The sequence below is a fragment of the Erithacus rubecula genome, assembly GCF_903797595.1.
Source record: "Erithacus rubecula genome assembly, chromosome: Z".
In the NCBI taxonomy this organism is placed as follows: Eukaryota; Metazoa; Chordata; class Aves; order Passeriformes; family Muscicapidae; genus Erithacus; species Erithacus rubecula.
In genome coordinates, this window is record NC_136661.1 from 22633499 (window position 1) to 22658211 (window position 24713).

At 40.1% G+C, this 24713-nt stretch overlaps 1 protein-coding gene across 2 annotated transcripts in view; it reads left to right on the forward strand.

Annotated features, from left to right (window-relative positions):
* The window catches only part of NPR3 (natriuretic peptide receptor 3), a 41164-nt gene extending 26664 nt beyond the window's left edge, over window positions 1–14500 (forward strand). Inside the window, exons 5-8 of one of the 2 annotated variants that reach the window (XM_079329873.1) lie at window positions 3461–3555; window positions 7220–7355; window positions 8808–8895; window positions 11764–14500. In XM_079329873.1, coding sequence (XP_079185999.1) covers window positions 3461–3555; window positions 7220–7355; window positions 8808–8895; window positions 11764–11875 — 431 coding nt within the window. In that variant the 3' untranslated portion in view covers window positions 11876–14500. The remainder of the gene's footprint in view (window positions 1–3460; window positions 3556–7219; window positions 7356–8807; window positions 8896–11763) is intronic. The other variant, XM_079329874.1, reaches the window with a different exon arrangement.
* The last annotated feature ends 10213 nt before the right edge of the window (window positions 14501–24713 follow it).

Consider the following 24713-nt stretch of genomic DNA (forward strand, 5'->3'; position numbering starts at 1 on the left):
TTACAGCTGCTTGCTTTGTTCACATTCATCTATTAGCTCTGAGATTGCCTCATTTTTTCCATTTCACTTTTTTATCTTGAAAGCCTGGGAATGGATAGAAGCAAGCAGGTGCCAGAGTTGGGGTTATTTTGTGTTTCTCAATGGGATTCCTTTGGGCCCTAGAAGGATTTCCCCCAGCCTCCTTTCAGGAGCTGTGTGTGCTGTCTCAGAGGCAGCAGCTGAACAGCTCTGTGCCTAATCCTTGAGGCTGCAGTTCTGCAGTGCAACTGGCACTTGTATGTCACCTTGCTGATGCAAAGCAATGCAGATGCTTTTGCCAGATAAGACTTGTAATAAAGCAACTGAAGATTATTGGTTTAATCTTTCATGTCTTAAAATATTTCCATTCATCTCTTTCAAGTATTTCCATCCATCTCGTGTAATAGTCCAATCATTTGATGTAGGACTGGCAAGATTTCCTGTGGAAATGCCTGAGAGAAGGAAACATTTCCCCTAGATAAAAAGCGAATGATTCATCTGAATGTGTAAGAAAAACCTCAGTGGCCAGGTTCTCAGCTCTAAGAACATGTTGGATATAGTGTAGTAAGGGCAGCACCTCCAAACCAATTTTCTGTTCTCAAATTGAGGTGTGAACACAAGGAGGAATACTCAGGGCAGCTTAATGGAACACTCAAGCACTTTAAAACAAGGAATTGCTCTAAATTGTGCTGGTTGCAATCATCCCATAAACAGCCCTGCATCATCTGTAGGTTGTGCTTTGCATCCCACTGTATCTCTTCATGTCTGTGACTCCCCAATACACTGTTTTAAGAGGGAGGGATTCTGGCCACTCTGTTTGTTTGTGCTGTGCATGAGCAGATGCCCCAGCACAGGCTGTGTTTTCCCTGCTCCTGTTCCTGTGCTCCACCAACTGATGCCCATGCATCCTTTATATATCACATGCTCCACATGGACTACATGGTTAATTCTCACACCCTGCTGGTAAAACCTGGCAGGAGGAAAAAATGTTCTCTTACCCAGTTGTGAAAACCAGATTGTTGCTGGTGGCTGACCTGTTCCACCTCTTCTGAAAATGTAGCTGAGTTGGGCTGTAAGGGTGCAGTTGGTCAAAATTCTTGTAAGTCATGTGCCTTTTCCTCCCTGTGGCAGTACTCTGCTGGACATAAAATTGATAAAATTGATAAAATTGAAAGAGGCCTTTAACTCTATGTCTTGCAATCCAGCCCCTTAAGGAAGATCAGGTCCCTTTGCCTGTGAGCCCCTCTGCAGTGGATGCAGCATCCCAGAGTTCGTGCACACCCATCAGGTTCTGCTGCAGGACCAAAGCTTTGGAATTCCCTTTGACTTCTTCAGGCCTTGATAATGAGAGCTTCAGTTTTGCTAATGACATTAATTTAACTTCTGACATTGATTGTCTTGGCACCTCATTTTACAGCCTCCTCTGACTTATCAGGACTCCCAGCAGAATGTAGATGCTGCTTCCTGCAGAATTCCATCTGCCTGCCACAGCTGCACAGATATTATGGGCTTAGGAAAGAATAAGGCTGAGGTGATCAAGTGATTTCTTAGTGACTGGGTTGTTAAAGGCAGAATGGTATAATTTCAGGGCACATTTGGTGAAGAATATTTGCTATTCATTGGCATTTCCTCTGAAAAAGTAGAAGAAATTTTGTATAGGTATCTCACATAAAAAAATAGAAAGAAAGTTGAGATAAAATCATTCCACCTTCATGCAAATGCAATTCTTCATTAAGGTCGTTTCCAAATTTCCTAACTCTGTCGCTCAAGGAAATTGCAGGAAATTTCAACTTTTCAAATTCAAATTTTGATTCAGATGAAAAATTGAAAAATTAGTCTTTCCTGCTGAAAAAACAACATTGGAATTCCAAGTTTCAATTTCACTACCTGTTCGCAAAATCTGAGTTTTGGTCTTCTTAGATCACAAACATGTCTGTTCCAATAGCACCACCTGTCAGATTCAGAATCCAAATTGATGTGTGAGCAGGGACATTATGGATCTCTTCAGAGTAGCCTCTTCTTTCAGTGTCTCACAGCCAAGTAGTTGTTACACCCATTTGATTTCCCTGCAATAATTGAATTGACAATGCCTTGATTATTGTGTTTTTATAATTAAACAGATGCTTGACAATAATCTTTGATTACCTCTACATATTTTTAAAACCTCAGCAAGCTGAAATATTCCTGACATCACTAAATCTGAACAGGTACAGATTAAATGGAGGTGTGTAAAGTCTGTTGCACGCTCACCATCACCAGGCACAATGGGGGAAATTTATACTCATAATATCTGACCTCTCTTTTCTGAGTGTCAATGATAGCCTGAATCTCCATGGCTTTGTGCCTGGTCTAGATGTGTAATTGGTGTAACATGGATGTGCAGTGATGCCTGTTTTCCTGGCACGGGTGTAAATGGCTGTGTTTGCTGTCAGGCAGAGGAGGATCACATTTGGGAACATCTGAGGTGAAAAAGTGTATCAGCAGTCGTAAGAGGTCTTCACCATAGTGAATTGGTCTTGTTTGATGGATTTTAAGAACCTATTTGACTTACACCTTGAGAATTTGAAGCCAAGTACAAGGGCATACATTTAAAGAAGAGGTTTAGATTGAATCCAAGGATGTGTTCATTTTCCATGACAGATCAAACAAGTTTCCCCAGTGGGGTGTGAAGTTTCCGTCCTTGGAGATTTTGGAGAGCAGATAAAACTGCATCCTCCTGGCTGACATTGCTCTGAGCTGGAGGCTGGGCTCAAGATTTCCTGAATCCCCTTTCAAACCTGAGATGTCATATGAATCACTGAGTCCAGTTTCACCAAAGTTTTCTAGAAACTGTAAAACAGTGAAGTGGAATGGGGCTCTAAGAATATAAACCTAACTGCACATATTAACTAGTTAATAACCACATATTAAGTAGTTAATCTTATGCAGATGAATGCAGGGCTTAATGCATATGTAGTGCACGTGGTGCCCTTGTCCATGCCATCTCCAGTATCCCATTAGGTGTAAACAACATTGGGCTGGTGTATGGGTGCAGCAGCCCCTTCAGCCTGTGGGATCTACATCTCTGCCCCTGTATCCTCTGCAACATGAGCTGGACTCTCTTTAGTGAGATATTTCAGGATTAGGCTCTCTGTAAATAATTAATGTTAAATAGATTTGTGTTTTAGTCTTACATGCTGTTTTGTTGGATTAGATTTTTCTCACGTATTCTCTAGTCTCACACATTTAATATTTAAAAGGGAGAAATGTTAAGAATTCAGGAATGCAGACACCGAGATGAAATTACAATTTCTTCTGGAATGCCAACAAAAATGCAGGGAGACTGATGAGATTTCCTGTCATATCAGTCTGTAAAAACCTGTCCACTGTTTTCATGTTTTGCTTGGAAAGGCTCAGTATTTTAAGTAATTAATCTTCTGATTCCTCACATGCCATTCTTTAGGCATTGCAGGGCAGGTGTCCATTGATGCCAATGGAGACAGATATGGGGATTTCTCTGTGATTGGAATGACAGACCCGGAGGCAGGCACACAGGAGGTAAGGAAACAAGCATCATTGCAATTGGCCACTAAGGAATAGTAATTCAGTGTAAAGTAATGTGGTATCATCTCTTTAATTGGTGGCTTCATCTTATCAACTTAAAGACCAAATCCTTTCTGTAAAATAGCTATCCTGAAATAGTTACTGTAAGTATTTTAAACTTTCTTCTTTTCTTTAACAATGCAACTTCACATGATGCTAGTCTTTAACCAAAGGGTAAATTCTTACAGGCTGGCTAAGCAGTGATGCTTTTGAATATGAGAAATTACTGTTTAAAAATGAGCAAGGTCTTTTATTATTGGTGGGAAGATAGATTAATCTTACAGCAACAGTGATGCACAAGTTGTCCTGATGTATTCACACAGCAAGTACAGGTGTGGTCAGCCTGTGGTCAGCAGGAGTGCAGACCTTGCCTGGCCTTGTTTGCCAGGCAGCCATTCCTGAGTGCCTTATTTTCAGTGTTTAAGAAACATTTTAATCAGATGGCTCCATATATATCAGATGGGTTATTCCACTGGACACAAAAGGATGGAAGAGATGCTCTGCAAAAAGTCTGTGAGAAACAGCACCAGCTGCACACAGAGAACAGCATGTCTGGGCTGAGTTTATTAATGCATGCAGTGCCCCAAGTCCAGCTGCAGTGCAATGCTTTTGTTGGTTGCAAAATCAGCATCAGCCTCGGCTTTTCTGAGTTCAAACAAAATGTAGCAATATCTGAGCTGGACATTTCAATATGTGGTTTTGAATCCAGTGAAGTCACATTGTTATTGGTATTGCTGCAGCAGAGAAAAATTCAAGGAGCCCTTTTAAAAGCATGAGAATGTCTCGTGTGTTTTAGTGTGTAAAAGTGATTGAAAAACTACTTTACTACCAGTAAACTGCAGACACTCCCAGGGGCAGCAGGAGTACAAAATAGTTGGGATAACTTTGGTGCAAACAATCTGTGTTTCTTCTATTTGTTCAGGACAGTAGCTTTTTATCTCATTTATCAATTTAATTTCCTTCTCTTACTCTTCCTTGAATTGCTCTTTCACTTGCAATTTAAACTACATTTATTCTTTTAACTTATTGTGGAATTTCCCTCTGCTTTATTAGGTACATAAATATACATGCAATTAACATTTTGTGCGTGATTACTTACCACTTTTGTCTGCCACATAGTTTCTACTCATGCTTCACTCTAAAAACATTATTTCTTTGATAATTTGTTCTATTCATCTGGACTATTTTTTCTGTGTATGAGAATGTTTCTCAGCTGAGCTGAGCCAAATGGATGGGTGTTTGGGCAGAGCTGTTTTCCCAGGTCTATTCACAGAGTTTAAAGCTAGAAGAAAACTTAAACTTCCTAGTTTGAGCCTCTGCTATATTAGACACAGGCAGGTTTCATAACTTTGTGGAGCACTGTAGTTTACATGTGACTAAATCTCATGCTATTACAGACGTTTATTTTTTTGTTTGGGGACACTGAAAGAAAGAGACTGCCTTGCTGGTGCCCTCAGTGTTTGTTCCACAGATGAACCACTACTGCTCTTCAAAAATCTATATCCTACTTCTGATCTCAATCCATCTGGTTCCTGCTTATAGCTTTTTCCTCTTAAACCATTTTACATATTTTCTTATTTAGTAATTCTTGCTGGTAGAGGATTCACCTACTCCTGCTTGATAAATTAAACAATCTCTTAATAAATAATCTGATGTTTGTGAATGGTCTCTTTTTTTCCAGTTTACTGAATTTGCTTGAATTTTTGGACAAATGTTGAACACATTCATTTTTCAAAGGATTTTCTATCACAGCTGCAACTGTGAGAGAAATAAGTGTCTTTATTTAATGTGAAATATACATTTGTGTATTTAACCAGAGCAAATGTTCTTTAACTTCATTGGCTTCAATATGAAATTCAGGGGAAAGATTTGAAGACGCTGTCCATGCCTTAAATTCTAAACCTAGTGTATTAATATCCGGGTTTTATCTATGGTAGCACAAATAGATCTATTGATGTGCTTCTGCCATTGCTTCTGACCATTTCATTGTCACAGTATATGGTCTTGCTGCTGTACATAGATACCTTTAGACATATTGCTGCAGTAGATTTAACATAGGATTTTATCTTGAATAAAGCCTGAAACTGCTGAAGACAGGGCTGAAATCCTTAGGTGCCCTTATGAATTGGTATGGAAAAATATTACCATACTACCAGAATAAGGCATATGTAAATGTCAACAACTGCAGAAATGCAAGATTTAAAGTTTTAACTTAACATGATGAAGGACCTCCGAATTCTGCCAAAAGAGAAAATTCCAGCCTGCAGTGTGTAGTTGGGAGTCTCAGCATGCAAAGAGGTTGAATTCCTGGAACCAGAGAAGTGATTAGATTGGGAGAGGCCTTAAAGATCATTGAGTTCCAACTCCCCTGTCATGGACAGGGACCCCTTCCACTGGACCAGATTGCTCTGACCTCATCCAACCTCGCCTTGAACATTTCCAGGGATGTTGAAGTTATACCCTCAGCTTCTTTCTGCTGCCTGTGCCAGTGCCTCACCACCCTCAGAGCAAAGAATTTCTTCATAACATCTAATCTAAATCTTCAGTTTAATCTAATCTCTTTTAGTTTAAATCTGTGTCCTTGTACTGTCACTACCTGCCTGTGATAAAGTTTTCTCCCTCTATTTTATAAACCCTCTTAAAGTACTGAAAGGCTTCAGTGAGATTTCCCCAGAGCCTTCTCTTTTTGAGGTTGAACAATTCCAGCTCTCTCAGCCATTCCTCAGAGCAGAGGTGCTCCAGCCCAGTGATCACCTTTGTGCCTCCTCTGTGCTCTCTCCAGCAGGTCCCTGTCCCTCCTGTGCAGGGACCCCAGCTCTGGTGCAGTGCTCCAGGTGGTCTCAGCAGAGCAGAGCAGAGGGGCAGAATCCCCTCCCTGCCCTGCTGCCCACGGGGCTCTGGGTGCAGCCCAGGACACGTTTGGCTCTCTGGGCTGTCAGTGCCATGGCTGGGGCATGTCCAGCCTCTCACCCACAGCACCCCCAAGTCCTTCTGGGCAGGGCTGGGCTGGGGCTGTTCATGGCCAGTCTGGACTCATGTCTAGCTATTGATGCTTTCACTTTGCTGGGTCACAATCCTGAGTGCTCAGCTCACTATGGAGCAATTGAATAAAAGCCTAGGGAGACTAGGAAAATGCAGAATGTTAAGAAGTTTGTGTAAACTAGATTTATATAGAAGAGAAGCCTGAGGGCAGAATCAGGTAGGAGTCTGTAAATATATAAAGCAGTGTTTCAGAAAGGAAGATTTGCTATGACTGCTGGCAATTTGGTAACAAGTGATGGATAATTACAAACAAAGAATTTTATGTTACATGCTAGTGAAAACAACTGACAGTAAGGCTAGCTAAGTTCCAGAATAATTGGTGCAGAAATTGTCGAGTCTCCATCTTTGAAGGCTTTCATGAACAGATTAGATAAACATCTGTCAGGAATGCTTTTGTTCAGCTGATTCTGCCCTAGGGAGAGCATGCACTACATAACCTCCCACAGACCCCTTCAGCCCTCTTGTCTGAGATTCAGCATCATGCCACAGGAATCGAGTGAGTGATGCTTCTCTGCTGTTTGTTCCACTTCTCTAAGTTGACAGGAAAATCTTTTCATCCCTTTCTTGTTTTGCACAGGTGATTGGGGACTACTATGGGAAGCAGGGGCGATTCGAGATGCGATCGAACGTGAAATACCCGTGGAACCACGGCAGGCTGCGGCTGGATGAAAGCCGAGTTTCAGAGCACACAAACAACACACCGTGTAAATCATGTAAGTTTAGTGACTTAATACTTCTGCCCCAGCTCCAAAGAGAAGAATCCATGAGTTGCTGCAACACCATGGGCCATATTAAATTGTTTAGCACAGCTGTCCGACTGAGATGTGGTGACTGTCTCTCTCTTCCTTCAGCTGGGAGGTTAAGGTCTGGCAGCCACTGAATAATTTCACTGAACTTAAATGTAATAGCAATCATGCACAGGCCAGAGCTCTGGAGGCTTTAGGTCTTTACAGGGGCCTTTCAGCCAGAAAGAGGGATGTAACTGAAACCCCAGCAGAGAATAATCACACTGATAATTAGCAGCTGTGCCAGTGGGATCAGCATTCTCCCAGTGCAGAATGATTTCCAATGTCATGAAAAGGCATTGTGAGGGGCTCAGTAGGCTGAGGAGAAATGAGAGCAGTTGAATGGGGTGACATCTGAGAATTCAGAAGTCTGGAACTACCTCCAAAGGGCAGGTGTCCATTTTTTCCAGCACACTGACATCACAGACCGTGTTGTAATGAGAAGGACACTGCGAGGAGATTGGGGTAGGAGAATAACAGTGCCTCAGTGACAAAGGGTGGTCTTAACTTTCCACAAGAGACAAATTGCTAGTCCTGCAGTAAAAAGGTAACTCCAGGCCAATAATTCTTGAATCCTTCAGAAGATGGTGTGTACACAGACCATCTGTGGTGTAGCTATGCACCTTCTTCCTTCTGTACAGACAGAATGCCCTCCAAGGGTCAAGGATGAAGGAACAGAAGGGAGCAGTTTAATTTCCTTTTCTGTTCCTTTCCACAAACCCAGGTGGGAATGGAAATGGGAGTAGACTACATGCACATGAAAATGCCATTGTTCTTCAGGAGCCCTGCACTTCCCAAAGACAGTCCCTGTTTGGGCTCCTCTTCAGCCACTCTGTCCCTGTTTTGCCTCTGTTGAGATTTGAAGCAAGTCCAAAGTCATATGTCTTTAACTTTAAACAATTTATCTGCAAGAAATCAGAAAAAGTAGAGGAACAGTTGGCTAATCATAGTAATTTTAATAAACCTGGGTGATAGAGGGTTATGATTCTAATCCAGATAAGATGAGTTTGTTTCTGTTATAGTGACTCAAGACATATTCAGTGCTGATTCCCATTATGTATGTCACTGTAACCTTTGTCAGTGTTAAGATTCAGCCCAAGCTGTCCAGGCCAGTTTCCTAACAGCATTTGCTTGGATCACATCTCCAGAATTGTGCCTTCATCTGACACTGAGCTGGGGCATTTCTTAACTCCAAGGAAAGCAAGAACAAAAAGTAAACATGCAGACACTGGAACAGGCTCCCATGGAGTCCTGAGCTCTGAAAGGCTTTAGTTATTATCTAATGTTGGTCACTGATTTCCTAATTGTGTATATTTTCCAATACATGAATACAGATAGTTCTTAATATAAACCCTGATTGCTTATTTTTCCCTTTTCAAGCAGGTGGTCTAGGAGAATCAGCAGTTACAGGAATTGTTGTGGGCGCCTTGCTTGGAGCAGGATTGCTAATGGCTTTTTACTTCTTCAGGTTAGTCCAATTCACTGAAAGTTCTGTAAACTTTTTATTCGTCATCCAAACTTCTCAGCTCCTGGCAGAATATCCTTGGTGGGAGACAGAGAGGCACCATAATAATATGTGGTAACATTTTCACCAGAGAGAGGGAATACACTTTGATTGTCCTTTTGTGTTTATCCAAATAATTTTACTGACTTGGGTCTTCATCCTGTAACTACTTACATCTCTAAGTAATGTTACTTATGGAAGTAATTCCAGTGAGTTCCAGACATTCACAGTTGCTTTAGTAAAATGCCCTGGCCTTGAAAGCTGCCTTTGTTTCATACTCCTTGCCAGCACAGTTGTGCAGGCTGTGATCTGCAAGAGATTTATATCATTTGCCTGGTATTGAATGGAATTGTACTGCAGAGCAGAAAGAGATTTCTGTTTCGGTGTAAGAGAGCATTTGGATTCCAAAGCTGTGAATTTAACTTAATAAGCTGGGGTCAGTGCAGGGTGATCAGTGTTTTACTCGTGTTTAAGTAAAATAATTCTTATACTGCTAGTCAGCAAATTTGAAGTCTTGATAATTGATCCTATACTGATGGAATAAATTTGTAATACATGTTCAGCACCTTATGTATACAGTAATTTATCCTCCTGCTAGGGATAAGCCAGATAGGAGAATAGAATTAACCTTTGCATACAAGAATCAAATAATTCTATCCAATAAAAAATAACTGTTTATAAAAAATGTTAACAAAATAAAACAGGCAAAGCCTGCTTCAATTCACCAGGACACTTTCAGGGTTTCAAATAGCCGAGCTTATTTATGAGGTTCTTACAAATGAAATTCTGCAGGATAATTTTGTTCTTGCATACTTTCATTGCTTATATAGTATGTTGTTTGGGTGTGAGATAGTCTGTCCATTCCAAGCTAATTTAATGCTATCTTTAAAAGAAAAAGGGAATAAAAATCTGTCTGTATATTTTATGTTATCATAAGTTCTTGCATCTTACATAGATTCTCAACCAGAGATGACAGTTGTTAGGTGTGGGTAGCAGCATTGGTGACATTGGGAGGGAATTGGTGTGTAAGGACAAGAAACAGAACAACAAATATCCTGGGGTGGTATAAAGCTATGCAAATATCATTATAAGAACAGAACTTGAACTCCTAGTCATCTGACACAAAGATTTGGAAATCCATGTGAACAAAGGTGGGTTTCTGTGAAAGTGGATGTAATACACCTGAGCTCAACACCCAGTCTTTTTATGTATGGTCAGAGGGGAGAAAAAAACTTTTATTCTGTGCAGTTCATGTCATCTTCACATAAAAGCTGAACTAGATCTCTGAGCAGTGCCTGTTTCTCAGTTTACTGAAGAAAGCTGCAGGTGCTGTCAGATAGATCTACACTGGAGATGTCTCAAGACCTGTGGATGAATTTCACTCTGGAAATCTGATTGCAATTGCTCAAATCAAGAGTAGGGACAACCTCCTTATTCCACCATTAGAATAAATATCTGAAACCTGACAAATCAGGGTCCATGGGTCAGATTTTCAGAAAATGTAGATTTAGCAATTGTGTGCCTGGAAGTAATTTGTACTTGCAGTTTCTGTACCTTGTAAATTGTAAATTATCCTTCTGATTATCTTTCATTTGGACCTGTAATTGTCACAAATAAGTATGCAAATACAGGTTTGAGTGTGTATGCAAACAATTAAAAGGTCTGGGGAGTAGTTCTGATATGTAGCTTTGACTGGATTTTAACTTAAACACCTGTACATCTAAAATCTGGACCTGTCCTTGTGCAAGAGCTACTTCTGTGCATGCTCTGGCCCATGGAAGGGTCTGACTTGAAAACACATAAAGAAAGTAAACAACACAGGCTTTTCAAGTTATTTTGGAGCTTACTAATATCGACACAGGTATTGAGGGAATATTTTCAGAACTTTTAGATTGCCATTTTCTATTCAGCTGTGTTGCTTGAATCAAAACCTTGGTGTTGTGAAAATCTTACTTCCACTGCTGCATACCTAGCTGTGACTCCTGCCAGCTGTGCTGGTGGAACAGGGCTTTCCTTGGCATACAAGGTTTTTGCCATGCATCTGCACCAATAGTGCAATCACATGGAGCTGGACTAATGCCCTTCTGAAAAATTTCTCCTGAAACTGAGTAGAAGCATAAATGTATATAAAGTAAATGTGAATAATCTGATGATTTTTGGGGGGAGATTTGGGTACTAAAGGGGAAGCAAAAAGGCAGTCAGGGGGTTTGTTTGACATACAAAGTAACACAAAATTCTTCAAAAGGCCTTAGAGGAACACACACAGGAAGAGCTGTCTGATACATGAGCATTTGTGTTTATTTCTTATCTGTCTTCTACATCCCTCTTCTTAATTCATCATATTACCTCCTCTGACATTACAAACATAGTAGCTTTCTCAGAGGGAAATGGGAAGATTAGTTAGTTAATACATAGTTTCAGTGAGAAACACAAATGAGTAGTCAGATCTGTTGTTTGAACTCTCCAGAAAGTTCCCCCAACCCAGCATACTGAAAAGAAATTTGGCTTTGATCAATATAAAGCAGTGATGTGACACAGTTCACATGACACTTCACAAAAACTAGTAATCACTTAGATCAGAAATTTTCAAAGAAGCAAATTTGCATGCCTTAGTGCTTTGAGACTGCCATGTAGAAATTAACAGGCATTCTTGAGCCTGGGTAAAGAGTTCTGAGGCAAACTACTTTAATCTTTGACCAGGGTTTCACATTCTGCCACGTTTCATTTTTCAAATGGCACCCAGCTGTCCCCTACAGGCATTCTTCATAAGGGAAGTCTGTTAGCCTGTAGCTGGAGAAGGATTTCTCATTCTGTTCCTCTCCTTTCATGCAGGAAGAAATACAGAATAACTATTGAGAGACGGACTCGACAGGAGGACTGTAACATGGGGAAGCATCGGCAGTTACGTGAAGACTCCATTAGATCTCATTTTTCTGCTGCATAAAGAAGAAGATGAAAAAGAATCCCATTCTTCCTAGGGAAAATAAAGAATTAGAGGAAAGGACACAACCAAAGACATCAGTATAAAAAGAAAAGGCTCTTGAAGAACTCACTCTTTTAAGCAGTAATTTTGTCTTAATTTCTTTCAGAAGCTCAGGAATGATTTACTAATCACATTATGCCACATGGCCTTTCATCTCATGAGTAAAGAAAATTATGCAGTTTGATGTTATAGGATGTACTTAATATGTAAAGACAGTATTTCCTAAGGCATTTATTAAGGCTAGCAGATCTTGGTTTAGTTGATGGGGAATATCTCATTTTGTTCCTTTTTTTCTTTTTTTTTTTAGCTTCTACCACCTCCTTCCATATTTGCATCTCACCCACGGGTATCAAATATGGTTTCAGAGGCACAGGTGCTGGTTGCTGTCAAAAGGAAAAAAGGGATTCATTTGGGGTACCATCCTGCATCACTGAATCACTGACACTGATAACAGGGGATATGAAATTTGGTGTACGGGCCTTAGTTCTGGGAGGGAACTGGCACTTGGTTGTAATTAATTCCACTGAGAAAGTCGGGCAGGTGGAAACACACAAACCATTCTTTCCTTGTTTGTGTGGCATCACTCACAAACAAAAGCACTGTTTCCCCCTCTTAGCTGGTGGGACTTAAGAAAAACTCCAGTGAAGGATGAGGAGTTTCACATGTGAAGTAGTGACAGAGAAGACAGTCGGGTCTCTGGTTAATTCCTCAGTCTTGTATGTGCTTTGTCACTCTTTTCTGTCCACTGCCATGACTTTTCAGAGGGGCAGAGGTAGTCCATGTCAAGCCTGCTCCTGTTCCCAGTGAAGTCAATGGCCAAGTCCCATTAACTTCAGTGAGCACAGGACTGCATCCATAACTGTAAATATGAAAGTGTTTGTATAGCTGATGCAATTCAAAAGGGGATTTTTTTTTGTGTGTATGTAAAAATGACATTCCATGCTACCATTTTATTTTTTAGGATATTTTTAATCTTGTATTTTTCTATTAAAGTATCTATTTTTGCTTTGGTAGGATTAAAAATTAAGGAAGAGGATGTTTTGAAGACATATTTTTTATGATAGGACTAATATGCAGGGAAAGTCAACAGCTGTAAATATGTTTTAGAACCAGTATTTAGGGGAGGAGAAATGACTTTGTGGATGGTGATAGACTTTTTGCTCCACTTTTTTCTCCAGGCATGCGCAGCACTCAGATAGTTACTTAAACAACACAAATGCAGTTATTGAATTGTCTATGTGATGATCACCCTGATGCTGTAAATAATGCGTTTTTCACATGTCAGAATCCTACAGAAATTGGTGAGATTTAATTATCCTTGTATGTACAATTAAACACCCAAGGAACTCCCTTCAGGAGTCGTGTGTTAAACGCTGTTTGAAGTTGGACTTTAATCCTGCTGCCATTAGTATCCTGGAAATTCTGCCATTTATTTTGCCAGGATCAAAACTGAATCTGTGTTGAATTAGCTACTGACAGGTTATTTTATACTAGACAAGGGAGAGCTTTGCACTTTGTAGTCAACAAATGGAAAAGAACAGTACTTAATGTGGTGAAGAAGACCCATTGAAGTATTGTCTGTGGGGAAACAGAGCTATGACTAGGGTTCTAAGAGTTCATAAAATATTTTGGTTTATTCTATTCTGATTTCATAAGCAGAGATTTCTGGTCTCAGCAGTTCTAGTCAGACTTGAAATTTCAAAACTGGCTCTATAACCTGATTTCTACGAAAATTCTAGGCCCTGAAATGCCAACTACCAATTCTGAGAAACCACTTTGGGATACCTGGGACTGAAGAGCAAAAACTCGCTGTGTCTGCTTTCTGCTACCTTTTGTTTGTTGTTGGACATGCTTTTTTCCTTATATTCAACTTTATTCCTTGCATATGGAGGGTTCATCACCTGCCCTTGTGATACACTGTCCTATGTGCAGGCAGCCAGAGGGCAAAGCTGCCTGGCTGCCAGGGCAGCTCCAGTAGAGGAATCCATTTCCAGCATCCCATTTCCCAGTCTGGGCCTGTGTGACTTCTGCAAAGGTGCTGTAGCCAAAGCAGCCCTGATCAGTGGACAGTTTTCTGAAGTATTCTCCTTACTTCATGGGCACCAGAGAAGAATGGTCTTCTCTTTATATCATGGACATCAGAAGTGGGCTTGAGCAGCATTCATACTGCTATGGACTTGGGGAGGAAAAAAGACTTCTGATTAGTTTCTGGAATTTTTTTTTCCCCCAAGCAGTTGAGTTTGTCTAGCCCCTGGGCATGCTTAAGGTTTGGGATTTTTTCAGATACTTTCCAAAGTGGTTTTGATCTACTTCAGGTTTTGCTAATACATCATTCATATTTTGACTTTCTTTTACCCATTTGACTACTCTACCACAGAATAAAAGGCAAGGAAAATCTTTAAAAATGTACCAAAAAGAGGGCATGATTTGAAGCATAAGCTTTTTTGGAAAATTATTTTTGTTGTGACTTGCTTTGCAGTATGAAGTAGTACTCAAACAGTGGCTTGTTTGGAACCAAGACGATTGTGTAGATGTGCATTTTTCCTGTGCCATGCACAGCTGAGTCACACCAGAAGACAGGAGATCTGGATGGGACAATAAATTTTCATGACAGTTTATTTATTATGTCATTTTATGATACCCATTAAAAATATATAGTGAAAGATCACTTTTTAATCAAAAAATATTAATTCTGATCCTTCTAAAAAACCCTATGTAGGGTTTTAAATCATGACCTCAAGAAGTATTTCCATGAGGTGGGTTGCTGATCTAGGGCTAGCCTAAACTGTGCATCCCAGCACCTCCCAAGAAAGGTGAACCTTCTTTGCACCTTAGAGCATTTTAGATCAGTGGGCTTTAATGTTCGCAAATTGATGCACACAAACGTGTGCGTTTTTCCCGTGGAAGTGTGGAGATCATTTAAGACATTTCATATAAGTAGATTCCTTCATAGCATAAATAAACTTGTTCTTCTTAGATTCCTTTCACAGGCCTCTTGTTAATAGTTCCCAAGTCTTCCATGGGCCGTAGATCAGAAGCTGCCTTGAGTTTAGATTATTCAGCAGAGAGATTCTTTACTGGCTAATGCATTTTTCCTTTCTGGTTCATCTGCATTAGCTCAATGCCACAATGTTTAGGCTCTGAACTCCCTAAGGGAATGTCTAATCAAAATAATAATAATTGATTCTCAAAAGAGGTTTCAAAACCTACATTTTTGGCTTCAACAAATTGCCCATATGATAAACATGCATCTGTATTACAGAGAAGCACAAGGAGACCCTTGACTTGCTCAGCGCTTCAGAACACACTTAAAATATGCTCAACTTCAGTTTCTAAGTGCTTTGCTCACTTGGGACCAAAGGGTATGATCCTGGCCGTGGCTGAACCAAAGGGAGATTTGCCACGTGCTTGAATTTAAGAAAGGTTAGCTGTGTAGGCCATATTTATTGCTAAATCTTACAGTTGTGCCTGTTAAATTGAAAATGAACTAGTGGCTTCATACTCTGTCAAAGTATGACAAATTCTGCTAATTTAGTGTTTATTAAAATTACAAAGCAGTGATTAGCTTAATATCTGATTCACCTCAGAATTCTGTTCCTGAGGTTTCTAGGGACAGTTTTCCTGCCTTTTTACCCTCATAACTTCCACACCCAGGCTTCTACTGCAAGTGACAAAGATGAAGGAAAACTTTCAAAAGTGTCTGTGATTTAATTTCCTGAAACCCACAGCTTCAGAGTAAGATGTCTAGGTGCTTTGCCCCGGGCCACTGGTGGTTCTGAAACTTTTGTTTATGGACACTTTGTGTGTTCAGAGTTGCCTGTGGCTACCACCATCACAAGTTAATTACCAGTTCCTGCTCTAGTCTTCATTGAAGACCACACCCAGGTGTGCTCTGAAAGCAATCAATTTTTGTTAAAACTTGTGATTGAGTGTAATTGAGAGCACTTTGGAAGATTGTGGTTGGAATTCCATTTATTAAAGAGTTGTATTAATTAATTTCTGAAAATAAACCATGTTGACCTAATTTCAATTTGTTCTTAAGCCATGTGCCATTGTATTATTTGGAAGTATTTTGTTGGAGTTTTTCAGTGGAGAGTTATTAAGGTGTAATGCTTTGAAAACATTTACGCTGGACAAAATAAAGAGTGTTCTCCCTGACAACATGTTTTACTGGGAGGTTGATCTCTGATTCATTTTTTGGCTTAGAAATGCAATCACACATTAAGCTGACAAAAAAAACCCTCTTACTGATTCAGTGGAAGTAAATTCGGGCCCTCAATGAGTGTCTTCAGGCTTGGAGCAGTTCAGAGTGAGTTTCTCAGTTTTGCAGTACAACAGGCTACATCAGCCTTAGCTGACCTTGGCTCCAGTGATGTTTTCACCTCATGAATGCCATAATGCTCCTGGAAAGCCAAGAATAGACATCAAAGACAGGAAGCTAATAGTCGTGGTCATAAATTTCTTTGGCAATTCAGTCCACCTTTTCCGGAGCTCAAGACAGTTCCACATCCTCCTCTGCCCTCCTCTGTGCTTCAGAGTGTAGTTGTGTGGGCATTCTGGTTCTTTCAGTGAAGCAGTTAAGGTTATTTTTCCTCATTTTCTCCAAGAGAAGAGTGAATAGTCTTTAATTACCCTTTTGTTTCACAGTCTTTTGTCTAGGTTCAGAAGTACTTTGGAAAGAGGATGGCCATTTTCCATCATTTAGTCAGAAATTTCCTTCTTCACTGAAAGTGTTGGCTTTTATATAATTTCAGCCATGGTTCATTGCTGAACACTGCTCAGCTCTCAACACACCTCGTGTTGGCCCATGGCCATGCCAGCCACTATCAGAGTTCTAGACCTGGAATTACCTGTTCGGGTTTTTTTATATCCTTGTGGCTGTTGCTATAAAAGGATGTCAAATCTAGCGACCACTTTCCCCAAGGCAGGGCACATGGGGACAGAATTACCAGTTTCTAATGGCACATTACCTTTTCTGTTGGTTAGCCCATGCCCTAATGACTCACCTCAAAGTGGATGAATTTCAAAGTGCATGTTTTGTAGGAGTCAATTTTAGCTCTTTTTAGAAACAAACACAGGCGTTGCTCTTGGAATGCATTTTTAAGGACATGCTGGGAAAAGTTTTGCTTTCAGATATGTTGTGTGTGTGTGTCACCTCTCCTCCCCCCCTTTCCTTCTGCTGTTGAAAGCACAAAAAGATTTGTGTGTGTGTGAAACCTTTCAAGTGGAAGAATGGAAGAGTTTGCACTATGCATATCCCTGCTTAGAGGCAGAAATTGATTCAGATGGCTTGAGGGCTGAATTGTTCTCCATTCTTAGATACCTTTTAACATCTGATGAAAAATTATTGTTCAAATTAAAACAAATAGCTGTTTGTGAGAGACCTCAGACCTGGCTGTCTGCAGGGTCAGCAAGCTGTGCAGCAGACATTGATAGTGTCTGTTCTCTTCTAAAGAATAACAACAGCCTGAGCACTGTGGTTTGCCCCAGTGAAGCCTTAAGTCTGTTATAAAGGCAGCTCCCCCTTTATCTCACACATAGAGAAAGAAAGGAAAAAGGTTAATGTTGGATTTTTTATGGAGTTATTGCTGATTTTGATCAAGAAGATAAGGCTGCCATAGTTTTGAGGCTTACTTGGGTTAGTATTTAATTGTGTCCAGTGTATCACTCTATAGACTTTTATTATGACATTACTTTTCCTAGAATTTACCTTTTAGAAGGTCCTAATTGACATTAAAAAAATGTACAGCACAAAACACTAGCAAAAACGAGAGGCAGTTCCCTCAAAGTCTCTCACTAACCACTAAATTAATATTCTGCATCAAAGACAAATTACTCTGAATAACCTGACACTGTTACAGTTTCTATGTTAAGCTATCCAGAAATGTTAGGTGGATTCATTAAATGAAAAGTCTTTGAAAGGTTAAAATTAACTCTGCGTGAACTGTTCCTTGGTGTTCCTGTCATGTGAATGTTTCTAGAGGACACTGGAGCAAACAACAAAAAATGTACCAAAATTGGTATTTAGAAAAAAGTGAAGTCTTATTTTAGGGTTGTCTTTTGTAGTACCAGCTGGTATGCACAGGGAACACAGGATTCTGCCCCAACTATGAACAGAGGTTTTGCTGATTCTGTGCATTAGCAGCAGGCACAAGGAGCTCAGCTGCCTTTCTTTCTACTTGGGCATGGTCTGGGCTGCCCTTTCTCTCAGAAAAGAGTTTTTACCATGCAGGTCTGAAAGTGCTGAGAAAACTTGGAGAGGCAAGATGAAGGCATTGGGTAGATTTGCTGTGTTTCTTGAACAATCAAAAACTAACAGGACTCAGGATAGACACCGTGGACAGGAACTTTGTCCCCTTTTTTATGATGATGCTGTTCCCCATTAATGGAAAAATACTGGACAACAGAGAAAACTACTGCCAGTTGAGCAGAAACAAATGGAAAGCTGCACAGTATATTGTACTGATGTAAGTAGAACTATCTGCATATAATGTGATTTTATTTATTGGGGTTTTTTTTAGGTCTAGGAGAGTGTGTATTCATGACTGTGGATATAACCTTTGTTCATTTGTGTAATGTATTTTATTTCTTCTGTGACTTGGTCATTTAAAATATCTACATTCACTGGTGTCCTCTACCTTTTTATTCTGTGCATTTTCTTTCACACTTTTTAAGAATGCAAGAATATCACATAACCGAAATTGTAACAAAATATTTCCATTAAAGACATAGGAATATGTTATCACGTGTTTCTAAGGTGTCTTTTTTCATCTATTTACTACATCCTTGGTCTGTTCCACATAAGAGGAACATGGTACAGAGTTGATAAAAGGAGGGCTATTCTTGGTCTAGGAAACTGCATGAACCACTGATTTTAATAATGCTTAGCAACTGATTAAATCAGGAATCAGTCTAACCTTTCCTTGAGAAGAAAGCTTGTATTTTGTAAGCTGTATTTTAAGATCTGGGAAAGATTTTAATCAGTGAACTCCAAGTGAACTTTGAATATTTTTGTATTTATTCTCAATTGTCTAGAAATGCAAGTAATTATTGAAACTATTGAAAATGTATTGAAACATTAACTAGCAAGTATTAATTTTTATACCCTGCAGAGGGGCAAAACTTACATAGTTCACTAAGCTACAAGTTCATTTATTAGCAGCAGTCTTATCAAATTTGGGGAATTTGATTCTGTTTCTTTCCTGTGTTATTAAGTGCAGTCTTCACATCATCCTGTTTTGTCTAGCCTTCTGCTTTCTGTATGCTTGTGTCTGTTGGAGCAATGTTGCCAGATTTAAGATCTGTGTTTGAGACTATGCCAGGCCTTTATAATCTGAAATAATTGGAAATGAGTGTGAGGAAGAAATATCTCATCACACTTTTATTAAAATTTCAAGTATTCAGAATTCACTGGAGAGTTGATGGAGAGATAAAAACATCCTCTGGGTTAACTATGGACCTTTATACAGCCCAGGAAAATTTTGAACAAGAGTAAAAATACAGATTTGGAGAGACACATTCAGATATGGGAGGATTGAACTAATATCCTAGTATCAGTGCCTTTCACTGGCAAATCTACAAATATGTCACTACATTTAATTAACTCAATATTGAAAAGGAATTTTTTTGAAAACACCAGTTTGTACACCAGATTAAAAGTTCAAAGATAATAATCTTCTGAAATTGTAGAAGATTCTACAATTCTACAATCCCAATATTTGTTAGAATCAAGCTTGTTTTAAATCTGCCTCCTTATAGATACACTTATATGCATGCTTTGCAAATAAAAATTACTATTTCTCCTGCTTTTGCTTGGTGGTTATGCTTTCATGTCTTCATCCCATTACAGACAGAAATCCTCTGGAAGTACCTAGAAATTTTCCAGTATTTCTGTATAAAGCATTGTAGAAAAATTGTACAAATAGCCTTTTGTGTTCTAGATGACTGCAGTAACCATTAAAGGTGTTTTGGGAGCAAAAGTGGATGTTTATGACACATCTCCAGACTCTTCTAGCAATCTAAGATTCAGGTCAAGGTAAGCTTAAAGATTAGTTTTCTAATATTTGCTAATTTTCTAAATTTTCTAGAACTGAGAGTAGTAATGGTTAATGTTTTAACCCTGCTATATCACAGGGATGCATCTTCAGGGAAGACAGCAGGAAGACAGAATTTTCCACATCTTACCTTCATTGACAGCAACTGAAAAAAGTCTCATCAACTTTTCTGAAATGAAGTTTTCACTCAGGCTTGGGAGTATTTTCACTCAGGCATGAGAGATCAGTAACTGAATTTGTGTTCAGTGTATGACCCTCAGGCCAACATGTCCCTACCTTCACAGTGACAGGACTGTCTTACACTGCCACTAAACTGATAATTAATTTTTTTAATAGCTTATCTTTCAAAACAAGATGGGTGTGATGAATTGTGTACAGGTGTACATACATCAAAGTTTATGAAGCTGTTCATCCAGATGTGTCAGGGATCCCTTTGTCAGAGGGGACATCAGCCAGTCTGACAGGTAAAAATGTCATTTGCTGAAATTACTTAAGGCAATTGATCTTCAGTAGTAGCAACTTTTGGATATCATTTTAGATATCCTGAAGCCTAGCTGGACACATTTTTGTGGCTTCCTTAGGAAACTATTTCTTGAGAAACATTCATCACATTTCTGTAAAATTGTGGTGGCGTTTGAGCCAAATCTTGGTCTTGAACCTCAGCCAATGTTTTCTTGAGTTGAAAGAGCACTGCCAATAAAAAGTAATTGTACAACTGACAGAACCTCTTTTCTTTCCTCTTAGGAATAACCATAATTTACAGTCTGTAAAGCCTGTATGAACCAAAAAGGGTCTCACTATGTACATATGCTACTCTTGGTAAGTCTTCCTGTGTCATTTTAGTGTTGGTTTGATGGTCTTTAGTCCTCTGCCTCAGAACAAAAAATCGTCCCCTTCCTATAGGTAAGTACTCTGCTCAGTTAATTGTTCTGGCAGCATGGCAATTTATTTTTAGTGTCAGTTACTTCTTGATGTTGCCATTTAATTTAGACAAAAAATTCCTGCTTTCAGTTTTTTTATATCTGTGTATGTAATTAAAAAAGAAGCTGGTGACAAAAATTATAACCATATATTTATAATTGTCCAGGACAAGAGGCATAGGAGGCTCATGCCTGTGTAAGCTGGGTTTTCTCCCACCTGTATTTCTGTGCTATGAAAACAGACCAGGTCCCCAGCTGCTCACTACATGAACACCTCCAAAGGTCAACAATCACCCCTGTGCTGCCTGTAAGCCAGCAGGCTTCCCTTTTGGGGTCTAGCAGGCTAAAACACACTGAAACCATATAAAGCACATAGGAGAAGTGGTGCTTGTGCCTCTTCCTCCTGTCTTGCCTGGTGTTAGAGCGGGAGTGGCGTGACTGGAGGAAAACCAGCATCCTGCATTTGGATGAGGTGTAGAACTGCAGTCTTCCTGCCTTCTTAGAGAAAAAACATGCTATTTGTAGAACAGTGTGTACTCAATTTCCTGTTGCATAAAAAAAAAAAAAAAGAGAATGCCTCAGGTAAAGGCATTTAAAAATAATTTTCCCGTAATCTGAATGCCTAGACTACCAGACTACAGCAGACATTTCTCACTTTTTATTTCTCTTGCTGTAGCAGAACAATTTTTTATTGTTATTTAATTTTCAAAGGGGAAGAGTGAGAAGACAGACTTCACTGTAGCACAGGGACCATTTTGACAGCAATACAGATTTAAATCCCTCTTCAGCCCTTACAGGAGAAAGGTATGATCTGGCACTTACTGCAGCCCTAGTAACTAGTATTTGTTAAAATGACAGTATTAGGAGCAGTGCCTTTGACTGTGACTTAATGTGTCCTGGCCAAGTTAGAAGCCTGAATCAAGGACTGGAATAATGTCTCTGACACGTGAAGAGGGAGGAGCCTGCTCCCATAATGAAGAATATCAGACAGTCAAAAAGTCCCTGGCAGCACTGTCTGTCTCTAGCATTGCACACATTATCATTTGCCCCTCCTAAACAGGGTTAACCAGTAACCATTAAGTTGGACTTCTGCTTGGGAATCCTTAAAGTGTGGAGCACCTTGAAACCCCTCTACAGCATTTGGCTCCATGTGCAGGATAGAGGGTCCAGAGGAAGAATTCACAGTCCCTGACTAAATCCTGCTGTGCAAGATTTCTTCAGAACAAGTGAAGGGATCCTGCTTGCCCCTGTTTGATTAATGCAGAGTTTTGTGGGATATCAACTGAAATAACTGCTCAAGAAATACCTTCCTTTCTTCTAAAGAAGGATCTCTTGTCCTCAGACATCAGAGGAAACAGTGCAATAAAACAGATTGATAAACCCCTCAATTAGGTAAGGGAGTACAAAAAGCACAGCAACAGTCTGATGAATACAGGAAATTAAACTGGAAGGCTTAGGCTACTGGGTAATGATGAGAAAAAGACATATTGTAGATTGAGGAGATGAGGGCTTTAGTCTCTGTTCTCAGGATATTTTTATCAGAGCAGGGGACTGGCCAGTATCCAACATTTTACCCTTCTGGGATAGAGAGAAATGGGGCTTTCTACTGGGTCCTGGGTAGTTTCAGGGAAGAAATAACAGAGCCTGTCAGAAAGGCACCAAAAGGTTTAAAGAATGTGAAGAAGTCTCTGGCTTTTTGCATGCCTTCTTAAACAGAAATAAACCTCAGAACCACCTGGGATTCACCCAGCACCAGTTATAAATATGAATAACGGAGTAAAGACATCAAACAAAGGAAAGTGCAGGCTACGTATCAGGAAAACTTGTGTAAGAGTGTGATCTATTAGCCCTCATGCACTCCTCCCAAAGGGGGTGGAGGTAGAATTGCTGTTGCTCAAAGCATTAAAACCCCAGGCCCTGGGGAGTGTGCTGTAGGAACAATCCCACACTGACTGGAGGGATGAGGTGATTTAATGGGTGGTCATTTCCACCTTCAAATCTCTTTTATGTACATGCCAAGGTGCCTTTAGTGACAAGCTGCTGTTCGAGGCCAGAGCTGAATGCAGCCTGGACATAGCTCGAGAGAGTGATTCAAAAGAAGTAGACAGGAAAGGAGGTATAGAAAGAGGGGTGGGGGTGTTAATTTAACTGAGACAAGCCAAAGTGCATAAAAAATTTTCCAGTTCAGTTTGGGATGGGAACTGAGGCTGAAATGAAGAAAGAGTGGTTAAGTGATCCCATCATTCCTTAAATATTTATAGACACATATCGCATGCCCATGGCAAGTATTTTAAAAACTTATTAATATTGTTTTCCTTAGTCAAAGCCTGACAAATTAATACAGATATTAAGGGTTTCTGCCTCGGACACAGATACCACTGCTCTATAACCCCTCACCTTAGTCTGACCAGGGGAAATTCTTTCTCTGCCTGAGCTGCAGCTGAAACAAAGTTTTCCATCAGCACCAGGACCAAACACTTAATTTCCTCCTCCCTACAGCTCCCCCTTCTCTGCCAAGGAAATAAAAATGAAAGAGAAATAACCGTTCCTAATCGTGGATGTCTGCTTAAGAGATTATATTTTGGTTTCACCCCTTTACATTGTCAGTTGCTTCTATAGTCACTCCTTTCATTACTTGTTTTCACTTTGTTATTTTTTCCCTTTGTTTCCTCCATCATCCTCTCCAATCCCTCTACTCCACACCTAACCTTTATCCCTTCTTCTGCCTGCCAGTTTCTCTAAGTGCTTTCTTTTGCTTTCTTTAATGCCATTTTAAAACTTTTTTGTTGACTTACTTTGAAGAGCTCCCCCTGGACTGTATACTCCTGGAGGAAAAGTGTCAACCAGGCTGGAAGCCTGACACAACAAATGTCAGTCCCAGGGGTCTTTCCAGTCTGTCCCCCAGGCTGTGTTGAGGGATGCTGATCCTGCTCCTTTGTCACTGGTCTGCTCTGAGTGCTGCACTACCCCTTAACTGCAGCAGGGGCTGATACTGAGGGACTCTATTACTATGGGGCTCTGATTTTATTTCTGGCCCACAGCAGAAATAACACTGACTACAAACAACTCCATTCCTTCAGGGGACATTGCTTCTGTCACCTATCCATTAATGGATATCAGACAGTGTCATGATTTTTTAATTTCTCAGAAAAAACATCACAACTTTCCTTGGGATATTTTGATTTTTTAAATTTATTTTTACTAGATATAAGTGGCTTTGCTTTGGTTTCTCAGATTGTAAGAATGACCAAAATTCAATTGCAATATAGCAGCCCTCCCCACACAGACCACCTGTTGGAAATCAAGCTTGTTGTTTGTCAGACAAACATCATTAGGAGGCCGTGTCCTGCTGGAACACGATGTACCTAACTTGGCAGGCTAATGTTAACAGGATAGTGCCATCACAGAGGGTGGAGGCAAAGACACACCCCTACACAGCCCATGGTGCCAGCACAATCCTTCCTACCCCTCCAGGCCTATAAAATTTGAAGCTGCCTTTGTTATCTGTAGACCTAGAGCCCTGTGTTTGGGCAGGGCTGTGAGAGCTGTGCTGCAGGAGAAGCTCTTCGGACCCTGGCAGTGACTGTGCCTTACACAGGGCTTCACAAGGCAAAGGCTGTGGAAACATCAACTGTGGAAACATCAACTAGCACACACCACACAGCCTTGACAATCTGCAGTGCTGCCTCCCAAAGAACATTTTAATCCTCTGGCTGAATGCCAGCGTGGTTTAACTCGTGGAATAAGTTCTTCAGCTGAAACTCTGCATTAACTGATCTGCCCTCAGATCAGGCATCTGATGCAGCCCTTGCATTTCTGTTGTTA